General features: G+C 38.6%; 1 protein-coding gene across 2 annotated transcripts in view; it reads right to left on the bottom strand.

The window, feature by feature from the left end:
• VWA5B2 (von Willebrand factor A domain containing 5B2) overlaps positions 1-16,939 on the bottom strand; it is a 1,682,718-nt gene that overhangs the window by 304,544 nt on the left and 1,361,235 nt on the right. For both annotated transcript variants that reach the window (XM_044070629.1, XM_044070630.1), the window contains one exon: positions 1,540-1,725. In XM_044070629.1, the coding sequence (XP_043926564.1) occupies positions 1,540-1,725 (186 nt within the window). The remainder of the gene's footprint in view (positions 1-1,539; positions 1,726-16,939) is intronic.

The raw sequence follows: 16,939 nt of genomic DNA, 5'->3' as shown, positions 1-16,939 counted from the left end.
CCACACCAAGAATGCAAATACAACTCTCACACCACATATACAGGGACTGAACAGTATGTAGCATTGACCCTGCCTTGAAGCCCCTTACTCTTATAATACCCCTCAGAAAACATTATGCAGATGCAATCATCTGTCTTCTCCAAGTCCACCAAATATTTGCAAGCATGACCCTGACACCATCACTTCAATACCTGTGCAAGAAGGAGGAGTTGTGCAAATATGCTGGAACCTCCACAAACCCTCCTGAATCAGAAAACTAGTGCATGGAAAATGTTTTCTAGTGGCTTAGCATAGGCTCCCCCAGGAAGGCTGAGGTGTCTGACCTGTCTGTAAATCAATGGGAGGCCCTCACTTGTTCAAACACTCTTCTGGTGAGAACTGATGCTGGCAAATTCATTTCCTGAAAGCTACTTTCAGTGCCAGTGGAGCTTGTCATTTTCCCCACTGTTGTGCAAACATGGGATTTATATAATTATGTGAGTCACATGGTGTCACCACATGGGAGAGTGTAGGTATGTCTGTCCCTATAAAAAGAAAAATAAATAAATATTTTGAAGTTCACTGAAAGTGAGCTTCAGTAAGTTATTTCCATGGCTTCTACACCTGTTCAAAGTTCCACATGATCTCTAATTAGATCAAACCTTCCTGCTCTCCTTTTTGAAAATTTGACCACCACCACAACTTGCCAGTCCACACCTTGCACACGAAACTGAAAAGGCATATTGTCCCATCCCCTCATGTGAAGGGATATTAACAATTAACACACTTACATCTATTCTGCACCCGTCCTTCACTCTGTACTTTCTTCTTCTTCTTTCTTCTTCTTCCTTCTTCTTTCTTCTGCTCTTCTTCCGCTGTCCAAATAAATCCACCAAAAACAAAAATGGATCATCACAAATAATTAAAGCTGCTTGATTCCTAAGCCAAACTGAACTAACTGATTCTCACTCTCTTCCCAGCACATAAAGCCCGGGAAGAGAGCGACAACCAATCAGCAGCATTTAGGCTTTAGCCCAGCAGGCACGTCATGACTGACGTGCCTGCGGACGTTGCAGTCCGAGCCCCTTCCAAGTCTATGCGGTTTGGAACCGCTGCCACATAGACTTCTGGGCATCACAATGATGCCTTATGTGCTCCTCCAGGCTGCAAAGAAAACAAAAAAAACCAAAAAAAAAACAAAAAAAAGCTGTTTACAACCGCGCGGGTAAGGTGCGCAATGCGCATGCGCATACTTTCGAGTCGCAGACTCGAAATTAAAACTAAAAAAAAAGATTTCTTTTTTTTTTTACAGTAAATCACAAGACCAAAACAACTGAGAGGGCTGCAGACCGGCAGTCCAATGCCACGAGCCGCCTCTGCTTATTCCTAATAAATCAAAGCAGAACTTGGCTATAGAAATTAAATTTTGCTGCTTGGATTCGTTGTCGTTCTGAATTTCTATGATCCTTTATTCTTAATTTCCAAGACAACTAGAAAAAAGCTAGTACCCCCACCACACACACTTCTGAGTCTTTACTTTCTACCACTGGCTGTACTCACCCGGGATTTCTTCCCACGGAATGCAGCAACATTGAAGATAGTACAGTAGCTGACCAAGCGATTTCCTGGATAAAGTGGTGGTATATCACTGGGTGAAAGGAGAGCTTCTACAGCTTCTGGGACATACCAGTCAATCCTGATGTCACTCACAGCAGGCTCAATTGCCTTCTTTAGAGATTTTATGAGCTGTCAAATGAGATAATGTACATACATTAAACAATTGTTTGCATTACGAATGTGAAATTTCACAAAATAATATGAAACTCAGAAGCAACATCTCATACTTGTTTGTGGCTTTATAAACCCTACAACCTTGATTTGAACAAGTCTCTTAACTGGATAGTGTTCTCAGGTCACTACTGAAAAGGGACATGTGTGCCCAACGGGCTAACTTGGTCAACAATGTATAAACATGCTGGCCTTCTCCTGACATATTTTATGTGAAATCGAGTCTCATGAGTAAGTAATTTCCCCATTATATAAAACTACACACAAACAAAGGCACGTACACACACACACACACACACACACACACACACACACACACACACACACACACACACACACACACACACACACGCACAATATTTCAGTGTAACATTATAATGCTTTGCAAGGATGCAAAAAAGTACAAACATATTGTGATCTCAAAGTTCAGCATGCAAATGAAAAAAAAAAAAAACAATTGAGTACAGCTCAGTTTAGGGAATTCAGTATGTGGAATCTACAATCAGTGTGATAGTTTCAACTGAATTTTGAACTTTGGTTGGTCATTGCCTGCCTCTGTCAATTTCATTTTAGAATTACAACCCCACAACTTCAACATCTACATCCAACTTTCCATTTGGAGGTTCCCTATGTCCTTATTGATTAATTCCATGATAAATCTTTCCATGGCTTTGCATATGAGGCCGGTCAGACTCATGGGTCTGTAATTACCTAGGTCTGTAGAAGGTGAATGACTGTGGCTCTTCTCCATTCACTTAGCACAAAACCTGTATGGAGGCTGAGGATGAACTGCGTTGTTAGGGAGGTGAATAAATCATGCTGAATGCTATTTAAGATGTATCTAGGCACACTTCAGGACTCACTGATGCAGTATTTTTAGTTATTGAAAGCACTTTTAGGACTGGGTCTTGTGTGAGAGCTAGAGATGGGCCATTTTTAGGTACATCTTGAGGGCCAGATGGAGGTGAGAGAGGGGTAAAGTTAGAGCTGAATCTATTGACTAGTAAGTTTGCCATACCTTCAGCATCAGTGCAGGTAACATCATACACAATCAGATCATCATGTTACTGTATTGTGCTTTTGAGATTACAAACATAAATAAAGTACAAATGGTATCAGTGCCAAAAGAGCAAAAACTCCAACACGAATATGTCCCAAAGTAGCACTGAAGAGGTACAAAAAAGCTGACCAGTAACAAGGGGATAACTCGTAGTTTTATTCAGCAATAAAGACCAAGTGCATTTGGTCTTTATTGCTGAATAAAACTTCAAGTTATCCATGTTACTGGTTCACTTTTTTGTACCTCTTCAGGGCTACTTTGGGATAAATAAGAAAGTCCTTGTGATTGTCTTTGGCTTGGGTAGCTATTTTAACCTCAAATTTGGCTCTGGTGGATTTTATTAAACTCTTGATTTATTGTTTATTTCAGCAATAAGGGCTCTATCATTCTAGAAATTATTTCTTTTTTACTTTTGTCAAAATTCTCTTCCTTTTATTGCAAAGCTTGTTTGCATTATGGCTCTACCATATGGGTTTATTTCTGGGGTTTGCCCTAATATTGGCTTGAGATAAGGATAAGAGTTCAGAAAGACACAGTGGATAAATAGCATCCAGATTATTTTTAACTGTGTCATAGCTAAGATCATCTTGGATGAAATATTTGTGTTTGGTCAAAATTCTCAAAAAAAAAAAAAAAAGAAAAAGAAAAACACATCAAGACCATAACAATATAACTGTAAAAAATGATAATTGCATCTTTATATGAAATTGACTTCATCAGAAAAATGCAAACTTAAAAAACTTTAAAAACACAATGCATTTCATTTGTCTGACAATATACTACAGTACAATATGTATGTATATATATATATATATATATATATATATATATATATATATATGTATATATACACACACACACATACATACACTTACATTAATGATATCTTAAAAAGACCTGGGCGACTGTCCAGTCTAGCTAAACTGCAAGTATTTCTGCTTCTTGAACTGTTTAAAATTGTTTAAAGTTGTTTTTGCACCTGCACTTTTAATGTTTGTCCTGTTTGTTGCATTTACCTGTTGAAGCTACACACTCAAGTGCACTAGCCTGTGTTACATATTTATTGCATTTTCCTGCTGTTTGTTGCAAAAAAGAAAAAAACTAAAAAATTATCCTTGTTTCCCATCTTTCCTGACCTAGAGTAGTCCAAATACAGGCTTTGCTGTATTCTGGACTTTTGGAAAGTTCCTGTTTTGCCCATTTCCTTTCTTGGATAAAGGGAGGCATCTTTGTTCACCAGTGGCAGTGGGGAGCTTAGAGCAACCTATCTATCCCTGGAGGAGTGTTCCCAGCACAAGAATCTGGTAGTCTATTGGCCATTTTGGGCCAATTTCTAGCTCTTTCAAGTCCCCCTGTATAAAACCTGCTTTGGCGTGGCTTTGCGTGATTTTGCGCATAGCGCAGCATCGGGCAGCTCCGCTTAATTGTGTTTAAACCATTCTCGGCTCCACAAAGTCTGCTCTTCACTTTTTCCCTTAGAACTGATCTAGTTCTCATAATAACCACCCTATTACTAATCTAAAGCCTGGCACTTGCTCACTAAAGCAATTATATAAGTCAGCACTAAAAAATTAAAAGCACTACACCCTCACAAACTCCCCTTGAGTACCTTGTTCCCCACTGGCCCTTTTTTTCAATTATAAAGGAATTCCCAATACTATTCTAGCATGTCCAATGGTCAGTTGTCAATCTCCTCTCCAGTCCAGCTGGTGAATCTGGGAATCTTGAGGCAATGTTACAACTGCTTCATGTACACAGACAACCCTCTCCTCCTCCCAACAAATTCCAACACATGTGAGAGATGCAACCATATAGCCAAACTGGAGGCTAAGCTCTCTCAACTCAGTACTGGCGTAACCAGTCAGGAGAAGAAGGAAACCACACTCACTACAATTCCAGTCTCACATAGACCAACCACGACAGCAAATCAAACACATAAACACACAAAAACATACTCGGAGGCTCTAAATAAAAATCTGCCTAAGCAGCAGAGACCTCCAAAGCAGACACCCAAGCAACCACTACCCAAAAACAAAACACGTGCAACACATAGCTCACAAAGCCAGTGTGCCGAACAGTCACAGCCCTTAAGGCTAAACAACACAGCTGATACACTTGTAATAGGTGACTCCATCATCAGACACACTGACGTCCCGCTCACCAGGCTGAACAAGGAGAAGGTCACGGTGCGCTGCCTGTCGGGTGCTAGGCTCCGCCACAAAACTCAAGCACTCAGGTCACTCCAAGGCAAGTACAAATATGACTCAGTCATTGTCCATGCTGGTGTAAATGACCTGAGATGTACCTCCCTGGACTACATGAAAAGAGACATAGAGGAGCTCTCTGAGCATGTAGCCCAGGACGGTATGACCCTGACTTTGAGTAGCATCTTAGCCTCACCAAGAATGATGCCACAATATGAAGACAAGATGATCAATTTCAACAATTGGCTTAAGTATTGGTGTCATTCAAAGGGGATCCAATGCCTGTCAGCCTGGGATGACATGCTCGACAAGCCAAGATGCTTCGCTAGGGACGGCTTGCACCTGTCACCCCTGGGCTTTCGGCTATTGGCAAAGGCTCTTGCCACCCCCATAGTGCCTTTTTTAGGCAAGGCTCAAAAGACAAACCCACCTCCATAGGTATCACAAGGGATAAGAAACTAAGAGTAATGCTACTCAATGCCAGAAGTCTAAACCTCAAGATGCACACACTCAAAACTCTCCTTAGCATGGAGAACATCAATATCTGTGCAGTAACAGAAACCTGGTTCAAGGCTCCCGAGAGCACCCCAGCACTACCAGGTTATACCTCATACCATGCTTTTCGGCCCCAAAACTTGTACGAACCACAAAAGGAGGGGTAATATCAATATTTGTCAAAGATACCCACACCTCCAGGTTGGTGGCACAGCACAAAGCATCAGAGACTATCCATGTGCAACTAACAGAGGGTAAAACTGCCTTCCAGTTTATAGCCTGCTACAGACCACCCTCCTAAACCCAGGAACCCCACTCGGCCTTCCTGAGAACACCGGAAAATATGAAGGTCTCTCCAAACACCATTATATTGGGTGACTTCAACTACCCAAACATAGACTGGGAGCATTACTCTAGCTCCAACACCCTAGCCCAAAGGTTCCCAGAATTTATAAACTCAAATGCTATGGAACAACTTGTTACCATTCCCACAAGAGGGGAAAATATACTGGACATGATCATCACCAACATGGGAGCTCTATGCTCCAGACCAGAAGTGCAACCCTCACTGGTAAGATCAGACCATAAACTAATCTCACTGGATATTCACATCCCGACCCCACCCCCTGCCCAGAAAACCACAGTGAAAAACTTCTCTAAAGCAAATATCACACTCCTCAACACCGAGGTGGAATCCTTCAAAGCCCCCGGGCCTGTGGAAAATACAGCCCAGACCGCAGAATCCTTTATAAATGCATTTTTTGAACACCTTCAGGAATGCATGGATCATGCAATCCCAAATAAAACCAAGACCCAATCCTCCAAAGGCAGGGGTCCTATCTGGTGGACCCCAGCCATAAACAAACTATACAATAGAAGGAAGAAGCTACTACATGATAGAGCAAAATCCCAAAAAGGGAAGGCATCTCTGATCAGTATTAGCAAAAACTACGGGCACTCATAAAATTGTCTAAGGCCAGCTTCAAGAGAAAAATTGCACATGACACTAAGGATAATCACAAGGCTTTCTTTAGTTATGCTAGAAATCTGGGTGGGAATTCCCAGATTTGCTCAGAATTAGTCCAAAATGACAAAAAATACACCAAACCCACAGACATTGCCAACATCCTAGCTGACAGGTTCAGCGCAAACATCCCCCCCCCTCCCCACCAAAAGGGCAAATATCTATCCCAGCAGAGTGCTGCCCCCCTGACATCTCAGATGCTTAGGTAAGAGCCCCCCTCTCCAAAGCAAAAAACACAGCATCAATGGGACCAGACGGTGTCCTGGGCTGCGTCCTACATGAACTCCAAGAAGAGCTAAACCCAAACATAAAGCTACTGTTCAATTTCAGCCTTACTACAGGATATGTACCCAAAGAGTGGCATACAGCAACAGTGGTCCCTCTCCACAAAGGTGGTGCCTCAACGGATCATGGAAACTATCGCCCCATAAGCCTGACTAGCTTGGTTTGCAAATCTTTGGAAAGGAACATCATGGACCTCATAAATAAAGATATTGGGGCCCTACAGACACTGGATCCTACCCAGTTCAGCTTTGTTAAGGGCAGATCCTGCCTCTTAAACCTGGTCAATTTCTTTGAAACAGTCACCAAGGCCACTGACGAGGGGAAGGTGGTCCACACAGCCTACCTGGACCTCGCAAAATCCTTTGATACAATACCCCACTCATGCATTATAGATAAGCTCACCAGCTTAAATATAAACCCCCATATGTCACTAGATGGGTTGCAAACTGGCTCAAGGACAGAACCCACATGGTTAGAATTGCTGGAGCCATGTCAGAATTCAAACCAGTTACAAGTGGCATCCCACAAGGCTCAGTCCTGGGACCTCTCTTGTTCGGTATATATTTCTTGAAGGTACAGGCCAACACGTAAGGACTGTGACTGACCAAGTTTGCAGATGACTGCAAACTAGGCGCCATAATCGACTCTCCAGCCGACACAAGCATCCTACAAAAGGGCCTCATAGAAACAGACAACTGGTGCCAGAGCCATGGCCTCAAGCTAAACGCCAAAAAGTGCATAGTCATCCCCTTTGGCAAAAACAAAGTGCCCACAACTTACCACATAGGTGGTAATCCATTAAGTACAGAAGAAGTAATTAGGGACCTGGGGACCCAAGTTGATAGCAATCTCTTATTTGAAAACCATGTGGCCAAAGTGGTTAGAAAAACATTTTATATAGCCCACCTAATCATGAAGGGATTCACATCTAGATCAGGGGAGGTCATCGTGCCTCTTTACTCATCCCTCATCAGGCCCATAATTGAGTACAATGCCCCTTTTGGGATGTACTTTACCAGACACCTGCAGCAACTGGAAATACCCCAAAAGTACCTCACTAAGAGGATCAAAGGGCTCAAACAGATGCCATATGCTGCCCTGTTAAAGAAACTCCAGCTCTACTCAGTGGCATACCACCTACTCAGAGGCGTTCTGTGCCTGACGTATAAAACCATGTCCAACCCGGAATTAATGGACATGCTGCACTTCAGAAAATCCAAATCCCATCGAGCTGCGCGCTCAAGAGACTTGAACCTCAGCACTGAAATAAATAGGACATGCTGGAGGGACAGATTCATAACCCAGAGGCTCCCTTCACTCTGGAATAAAATCCCAGTCCAGGTTAGGCAGAGTCCCTCATTGACTGTCTTCAAGAGGAATCTTGATGAGTGGATGGGAGATCGTAGGTTTACCCTGGGTATCACTTCTGTGTCACTGTTAGACAGAGGCACAGTATACTAACCTCGAAAAAGGGCATAGCAAAATTCATTTAAAATGGGTGGCGAAAGCCAAACACACTCTGGCTAGGCTTGTAAATGCCCTAGGGCAGATAGCCTAGTATGAACCTATGAACCTATGAAATGTGGAGCATGTTCCTGGTGCCACAAGGTTCAAGTGGCTAACAGTTTCATAGTGAGAGACACAATATACTACCTGAACAGTAAATACAATTGTTGTTCCTAAGCATTCGTTTATTTGGCATCCTGATCTTCTGCCAGTGTTTCTACATTGGGAAAACATAAAGGAAACTCTGGCAGAGAATTTATGAGCACGAATATGCTGTAAAGAGACAAAATCAGAACAATGCCTTTGCTAAACACATTACTTGTAATAGTCAACACAAGTTTAGCTTCATGGCTATAGATTCAGTACTTATACAGGATAACAAGCCATGGGGCCTACTTTTAGAGATAAAAGAGCTCAAGTGGCAATGGTGTGCAGGGCCCTGGGTTTGAGACTTGCAAGACAGGTATATTTAGTCATTTTTAAGCTATATTCTTATGAGATATTAAGCTATTGGAATTACATGCAGTTTTTTAACACTAAAACTCAGTTTATAAAAATGCTTATTAGAAAAAAGTTTTTAGCATTGGTTTTAGAATGTTTGCTTAAGATGCTAAATGAATTTTACTTTATAGTTACTAATAGTTTATTTATAAATTCAATAATTATAAGCAGTAGTAGGCAGATGCAGTTAGAATGAATAGGTGCTTGTGTTTTTATGTATATGTTTTTACGTTCTATTAATATTAACGAGTTGTTTAACCAATCAACGCTAAAGGAAGTTTATAAAGGAAGTGAATGTGAAACTAACAGTTGTCTGATGAAGTTTAACACTTTGTTTAAATTAAAGCGGTAACAGGATATCTCATTTTAAAGAATAAAGGATTTGTGTGATTTTCTAGCATCATGGGCTTCTCTTTCATCTAAATTTGCTGCCAGTAGAGTCCGTGAACTGCTGTTTATATTTTATTCAGTTTTCAGTGTTTTTCTATAACTTAAAAAGACAAATAAATAATTAAATATTATATCTTAAAAAGGCAAATATTTACACAAAAGGGATGTTCTATAACACCTTTGAATAAAAAGTGAACATAATTAAATCCTTGTTCACATTCTGTGTGATGACAGCCTGTTATTCAATGATTTGAGAATTTTAATATACAATTAGTCCTAGTATAAGTTTGTGGTCCTATGTCTGTCAAGAGTCAATGAAACCTGACTAAAACTGAAACATGATGTGTTAGAATTTATACTGAGCTTTCTAAGATCATTGAAAACATTTTAGATAAAGACTGATTACTGAAACGGGATGGCAATTTGTAATTAATGACAGGTCTGATTTTAATTTTAAAATAAAAATTGACTGACTAATTCAAATATATGTAATTTATGCTACTGTGTCTAGCATAGTTGCAGAACTTGAGGGGAACTGGGGAAATCTGATATTTCAGTCCTTTGTAGAAGCTGCACTGAATTCATCTGAGCCATGATCCTGTCTTGTTTTAAGATGTAATGTTACCACCTCAGCTACCTGCAGTGTAGAATCGAAATTTAATTTTGAGATAAGCTGTTTAGGAATTCGGTTAACATTTGACAAAAAAATGGTTGACGTCCATAGACTTTATGTTTGGGCTAGTGAAAGTATATGTTTCTTTGCAAATGGAAAAAAAAATGTTAAGGATATCTTCTGATTACATAGAAAGAATACTACTTCCCTTACTTGATGAAATGTTAGATCTGCAATTTAATTTTAGAAGACATGCAAGGCAATGGTGGGACTGATACTCATTCTAAACATTTTACTAGCAAGTCTTGATTCAAATAGTGACAGACATAATACATATACTGATTTTAATTTGTACTAGTCATTTTATCAGTGTAGATTGCAGAAAAAAAATTACAAAGTGTCATATTGGTCTACTAACAGAAAACACACACGACACTGAATCATATATGACATCAGATGGGCCACTTTCAAATATAATTTAAGGGGACTACTGTGAGGACATATTTGAGGAAAGACAAAAACTTCTCAAGTTAGTTCAATTTTGGTGGCATTGAACTGTGACAGTATTTTAGTTTAGAGATACTTTTTGTCAAATTCAGTTCCTCTTAATAATAAGTTATACACAGACATTTTGACATCTGTAATATGATGCAGCTTACAGACAGAAGCACACAAGGTTACTGGTTCTTGTTTTTAAAAGCTGGAGTTATTAATACTTTTAAAACATGTAAAGTGAGGAATATCCCCATAGCTACCACCATTATTTTGAAGTATGTTAGTGGCTTTCAGTTGCAAGTAACAAAATATTTCATTTATCAGTAAATTTCTTTCCTTCTGTATGTACTCTTGCCATGTAGGCCACCAACAGAGATCCTATTTTTTGTTGTTTTTGCAATTTTCCAACTTAAAAGGAGGTCAAGGTAAGTGAATGTAATTGTTTTTAGCATATTCATAATGGTTGTAGCACTTTAATCTTTTAATTTCATAGGTTCATAGGTAAGTACTAGGCTATCAGCCCTAGGGCCTATACAAGCCCAGCCAAAAAGGTACCCTGGCTTTTGCCACCCAAGAAAATTAGTTTCCTGTGCCACTGTCAATCAGAGCCACAGAAGTGATCACCAGGGTGGATTTCCTATTTCCCATCCAATCATCAAGATTTTTCTTGAAGAGTACTAATGAGGAGCTCTGTTTGATATAGATAAGTAGTTTATTCCAGAGTATGGAAAGTCTCTGGGACAGGAATCTATCCCTCTGGCATGTTCTGTTTATTGTGGTGACAAGGTTTAGGTCCCTAGAACGTGTAGCTCGGAAGGATTGGGACTTCTTTAAGTGGAGCATGTCCAACAGCTCTGGATTTGACATAGCTTTGTATGCTAGGCAGAGATCACCTCTGAGTAGGCGATATGTGATGGAGTAAAGCTGGAGTTTTCTGAGACGGTCTGCATAGGGCATCTGTTTGAGGCCAGTAATCCTCTTTGTGAGACATTTCTGTGGCCTTTCCAGTTGTTGTAGATGTCTTGTGAGGTACATACCAAAAGGGGCATTGTACTCTATAATGGGTCTAATGAGTGATGAGTAGAGGGGAACAATGACCTCTTTTTTTCTGGATGAGAAACCTTTTGTGATGAGGTGTGCCACGTAGAAGGATTTCTTGACTACTGTGGTGATGTGATTATCAAAGGAGAGACTACTGTCCACCTGTGACCCAAGGTCTCTTATCACACTTTCGGTGTTAAGTATACTACCGCCTATGTTGTAGCTCATGGGTACAGGGTTTTTACCAAAGGGGATGACAATGCACTTTTTGGCATTGAGCTTGAGGCCATGGCTTTGACCCCAGGCATCTGTCTTAGTGAGGCCCTTTTGTAGGATGTCCACATCGTTAGGAGTTTTAATTATGGCTCCTAGTTTGCAGTAATCTGTGAACTTCGTTATCCAAAGACCTTCTGTGTTAGCATGTACTTCAGAGAAGTAGATACCAAACAGGAGAGGACCCAGGACTGAACCCTGTGGTACTCCACTTGTCACTGGTCTGAAGTCAGATTTGGAGTCTGCTACTTTCACAGTGTGGGTTCTGTCAGTGAGCCAGTTGGCAAACCATCTTGTGACATAGGGATTTATACATAGTTTAGTGAGTTTATCAATAATTCCAGAGTGGGGGATGGTGTCGAAAGCTTTGGCAAGATCTAGATAGGCTGTGTGAACCACCTTATCCTCATCTACAGCTTTGGTGACTGCTTCAAAGAAGTCCATCAGGTTTAGGAGACATGATCTGCCTTTTACAAACCCGAACTGGGTGGGGTCCAGACTTTGGAGATTACCAATGTCTTTGTTTATAAGTTCCATGATGATACGTTCCATGGCCTTCCAGACCAGGCTCATCAAGCTAATGGGGCAGTAGTTCCCAGGGTCCGTGGTAGCTCCCCCCTTGTGGAGTGGGATAATCGTTGCTGTGCGCCATTCAGCGGGTACAAAGCCTGAGATGAGGCTATGACTGAACATGGTACTTAGGTGGGGTGCCAGTTTGTTCTGCAGTTCATGTAGAACGCAGCCTGGGATGCTGTCTGGTCCCATGGATGCTGTGTTCTTGGCTTTGGAGAGTGTGGTTTTTAACTGTGCAGCCGTGAAAGCCACAGCAATCATGATGTTTCATTTGACATACAGGATGCCCTTATTTTAGTTTCACAAAGCACCCATTGCTACTGTTTGATTCCTCAGACATACAGCATATACTATTTGTAGGTTCACTTAACATCGCTATTGCACAACTGGTTCCAGTGTCAGCACAAAACATCATACTGCTTACTGGGCGCTGTTGAAGAAGTAAGCAGCTGACAGCTTTGCATCAACTATTTGTTGAATGAGTCACTCACTTAACTAGTGAGAAATAAATATGTAATAAGCTAAGTGAGATTTGAACCTCATGGCTTACTGTGCAGCTATTTACTATGAGCAGAATGGTACAGCCTAATATCATGGCTGCTCACGTCAACACCTTTTTGCCCACACTCCATTTACATGATATTATACAGTGAGATTTTCCTTTAATTTCATGAAAAGCATGAACTGTAATGTGTTTATAAACTACTGTATAACTGAGATTTTTAAAAACATTGTACATTATCAATTCATCACCGTTCAGCAACAAACTATTACTATTGCACAGCATTAAAACAAAGACTACATAACTTTTCAATGAATCATGTTTCTTTGAATCATAAATCATTGAAAAAAATCATTTGGTTTTACATTTCTTATAACACTTCAAATAGACCAAATTACCATATATGTATATATAAATATAAATGTATATATATATATATATATATATATATATATATATATATATACATACATACATACATTTTTTACAGTAGATTAATATCCCTGCATATAGGAATTTATGGGATTTATGTAGCCCCTTATTTCCTTGCTTAAATATACAAATACCATGTTTGCACAATTGTGGAGAAGAAAAGGCTGCACATGCTGATTCACTGGCAGAATACAAATACAATCCATGTTAGCAGTGATTGTCTATAAATAACATCAATCACCCTTTGGCAATTGGCCAGATAAACATAGAAATAATTGCCTATTATATAACATCTACATTTTTTATGAATTCTGGTTTGACAAAATGAGCTTAGAACATTTTTCAGTGATGTGCTATTCAATCAAAGGACAGATCTCAAAAAATATACTGGTAAACATATATAAAAATATACAAATGTCAATCAGCATTATATGCATGAATAAAAAGGGGGATTAAGTTGTCTTTTAAAGCAGTTGTGGGTGTTTATTATTATTATTGTTTTGCCAAAAGATCCGAGAATTCTAGTGGGTATGAACTATAACAAAGACTTAAGTTCAGCTTTGAGAAACGTTCTTGTGAAATCTTCAGCAGTTGTCTGCTAGCAGACTTCAGATCTCTAATAGGCCAGTATGACCTAACAAAATCCTGTAATGAATCTGGATCCTACCCATACAGGGCATACATGATCAATGACATACCCTTATATGTGATTAATGACTAACTGGAAATTAATTGCTTTGATTTCAGGACAGGAATTACGTAAGTGACAAAAAGGGTACTTTAAGAAATTTGTAGGATGCAATCTTCATAGTTTTAGATGTACACAAGATTAAATCCAAAACTCCAGAACAATTGAACAGGAAAGGAAGCCAGCCACAAGAACAGCTAATATCACACGATTTTATTGAATTGCTGAAAGTAGTAGACAATGTTAAGCGCTTTCTTCCCTCAATGAATAGGGACTTCCTCAGAACAAAATAACGTATACGCACATAATAAGAAAAACCCAGCCTTAAATAATGATCCCTTAATAAGGGACCAAGTAAATATTTGAAAATTTTAAAAATTTAAAGGAATATGCCACATTTAAATCCATGGATGAACTACATACACTACTAAAACACAAATGTGATACAAATGAAGACAAATGCCCTATTAAAACCCTAAAGGTAATCAATGTTTGATCCAAGCATCCATCTAAAAAATCCAGTTATTGATTTTCCAATAAATTATACTATATAAACTTTAATTTACCAGTTAAATACAATATTATAAATATAATCTTAAGACAATGAGTTTAAATACCTAATACCTAATATGAAAATAATGCATATATATAATATATATCACAGATGGAGACATAAATTGTGTTAATAATAAAATTAAAAAAAAAAAAAAATATATATATATATGTATGTATATATATATATATATATATATATATAAATAAATATATAAAAACAATTTATGCCTGATATCTCAACCTAATATATGTCTTAATTTTAAAACACTAGAAATACTGATAGCCTCATTTAAACCAGGGCAATTGGCAGCATCAAGTCTGAGCTGCCATCTCAATTCACAAATGTCCAAATGGACATCTAAACATCTCCCCTGTGGGTCTTTAGTTAAATGCTGTATCACTAAAAATTGAAAGATGTGATCACCTCTTTGCTGAATATGTCTAGCCAATGCATTAGTTAGCCTACGGTGTTTAATATCCGATAGGTGTTCTCCTATCCTATTCTTGAATGGTCTAACCGTTTTTCCTACATAAAAAGTGGGACACATTAAGCACTTGGCCAGATAAACCACATTAGTGGTACAGCAATTATAATGTCTATAAATCCTAAGAGTCCTTTCATTTAACACAAGTTTATTCCCAGTCTCCAAAATGTGTGGACAAAAATTACAATGTTGACATTTAAAATTCCCTTTTGCTCTATTTGAACTGAAGGTACTATTTATCTTTGTCCCTTCAAAAATGTCTTTAAAGGACCTATCTTTTTTATAGACTATTTTTGGCACATTGCCCACTTTTTCACATATGAAAAAGACAGTGTCAAGTTAAGCAATAATTTGTTGTCTGTGAGCATCAGGCAATTGCTAGACTGCCTGAGTATAGCAAGTGCTTATAAGGCTGGCAAATGATGTAGGACTAGCTAGCTGGCCCTCCAGTTTAGTCCAAGGTATAAGAGAGAAAAGGGTTCTGAAATAAATGTTCTATAGTATTTGATATAAATTGTATTTAACCCTAAAAAACTCTGTTACAATGTATTAAAATAAATAGTAAAACATGGACATTATAGTGTTTAACATAAAATAAATAAATGAAGTAGATTGTATTTTGAACTAAAACTGCTGTTATTTCTGTATTTACTCAAAATAGTTTAATAGCAGAATGTAAATGACACACTAAATCAGTATGTTGTAATAATCCACCATAACTGGCTTTAAAACATTTCAGAAGCTGCATTTTTTGGTTGTTCAATATATAAGGATAATGGCAGAAAATCTGAAACTGAAAGAACCCATGTCTGTAAAATTGAATCCACTATCAGAACTTTTTTTATTTATGTTTTTGTTGAATATTTGTGCTTATAACCTTCTGTCTCCTCCTCTATTTTCTGTTCCTTATGTAGTGATTTCCATTTATGTCAGTATTCATAATGAACCTAAGTGCATTTGATGCTCTTGAATCTCAAGCTATTATATGTTAAAATGTATTAGATGTGTATACAATAATATAACTTCAAAACTATGTGATAAATGTATTTACTATTTATGTCTCAATATTACCTGTAAAGTAATGCTTGAATTGGTAATTTTGGGTCACCTTCATTGGCCTGACAGTTCATTTGCCCTAAAGAAATTTAAGGCAGCCCAATTGCCTGACAGTTCATTTGCCCAACAGATCATTTGCCTAACAGTTCATTTCCCCTACAATTGGAAAAAAGCAAGTAAAGGGTATATGTCCTTTTCTCCACAGTAGTGCGATCCTGGTGTTAGAATATATAGTTTGGGGGGGTACAGCCCCCCACTTACTTTGGTTTTAGTGAACAATAAGAAAACAAACTGTACAATATAAAAGCAAAGTAGGTGGGGGCTGTGCCCCCCACACCTCCCCTAACTATATATTCTAACTCCAGGATCACACTACAGTGGGGAAAAGGACATATACCTTTTACTTGCCTTTTTCTAATTGTCGGGGAAATGAACTGTCGGGCAAATTAACTCTCAGGCAATTGGGCTGCCTGAAATTTCTGTCAGCCAAATGAACTTTAGGTGAAATGAAAGTGACCTGTAATTTTTTACTGTTGTTTATTGTAAAAATATATTTCATCCACAGCTTTACTCCCTGGGCATCTGCTGAAAATGGCACTTCTGTCCAGTTGGATTTTCCTAGTAAACAAAAAGACAATAAATAAATAATACAATGTTATGAGTTGGTGTAAAGAATGGTGCCCAACACAGGTAAACTGAGAAGAAAAAATGAAAAAACTAATAGAAGAATGGCTTAGCCAATAAGGTCTGCCTCTCAGAAACAACAGCAAGATATATATATATATATATATATATATATATATATATATATATACACACACACACACACACACACACACACACACACACACACACACACACACACACACACACATCTGCCACAAAACAGTCAGTACTGGTCCTCAGAAATCTAACAACCAGATCAAAACCAGCTGAAAACCTGCAGCTAAGTATGAAAATGAAGATAGGCAGAGACATCAAACAATTAGGGTGA

The sequence above is a fragment of the Protopterus annectens genome, chromosome 4.part1 (genome assembly GCF_019279795.1).
Source record: "Protopterus annectens isolate FY-2018-M chromosome 4.part1, PAN1.0, whole genome shotgun sequence".
In the NCBI taxonomy this organism is placed as follows: domain Eukaryota; kingdom Metazoa; phylum Chordata; order Ceratodontiformes; family Protopteridae; genus Protopterus; species Protopterus annectens.
Note: the sequence above shows the minus strand (reverse complement) of the source record. Positions and strands in the feature narration are given on the sequence as shown.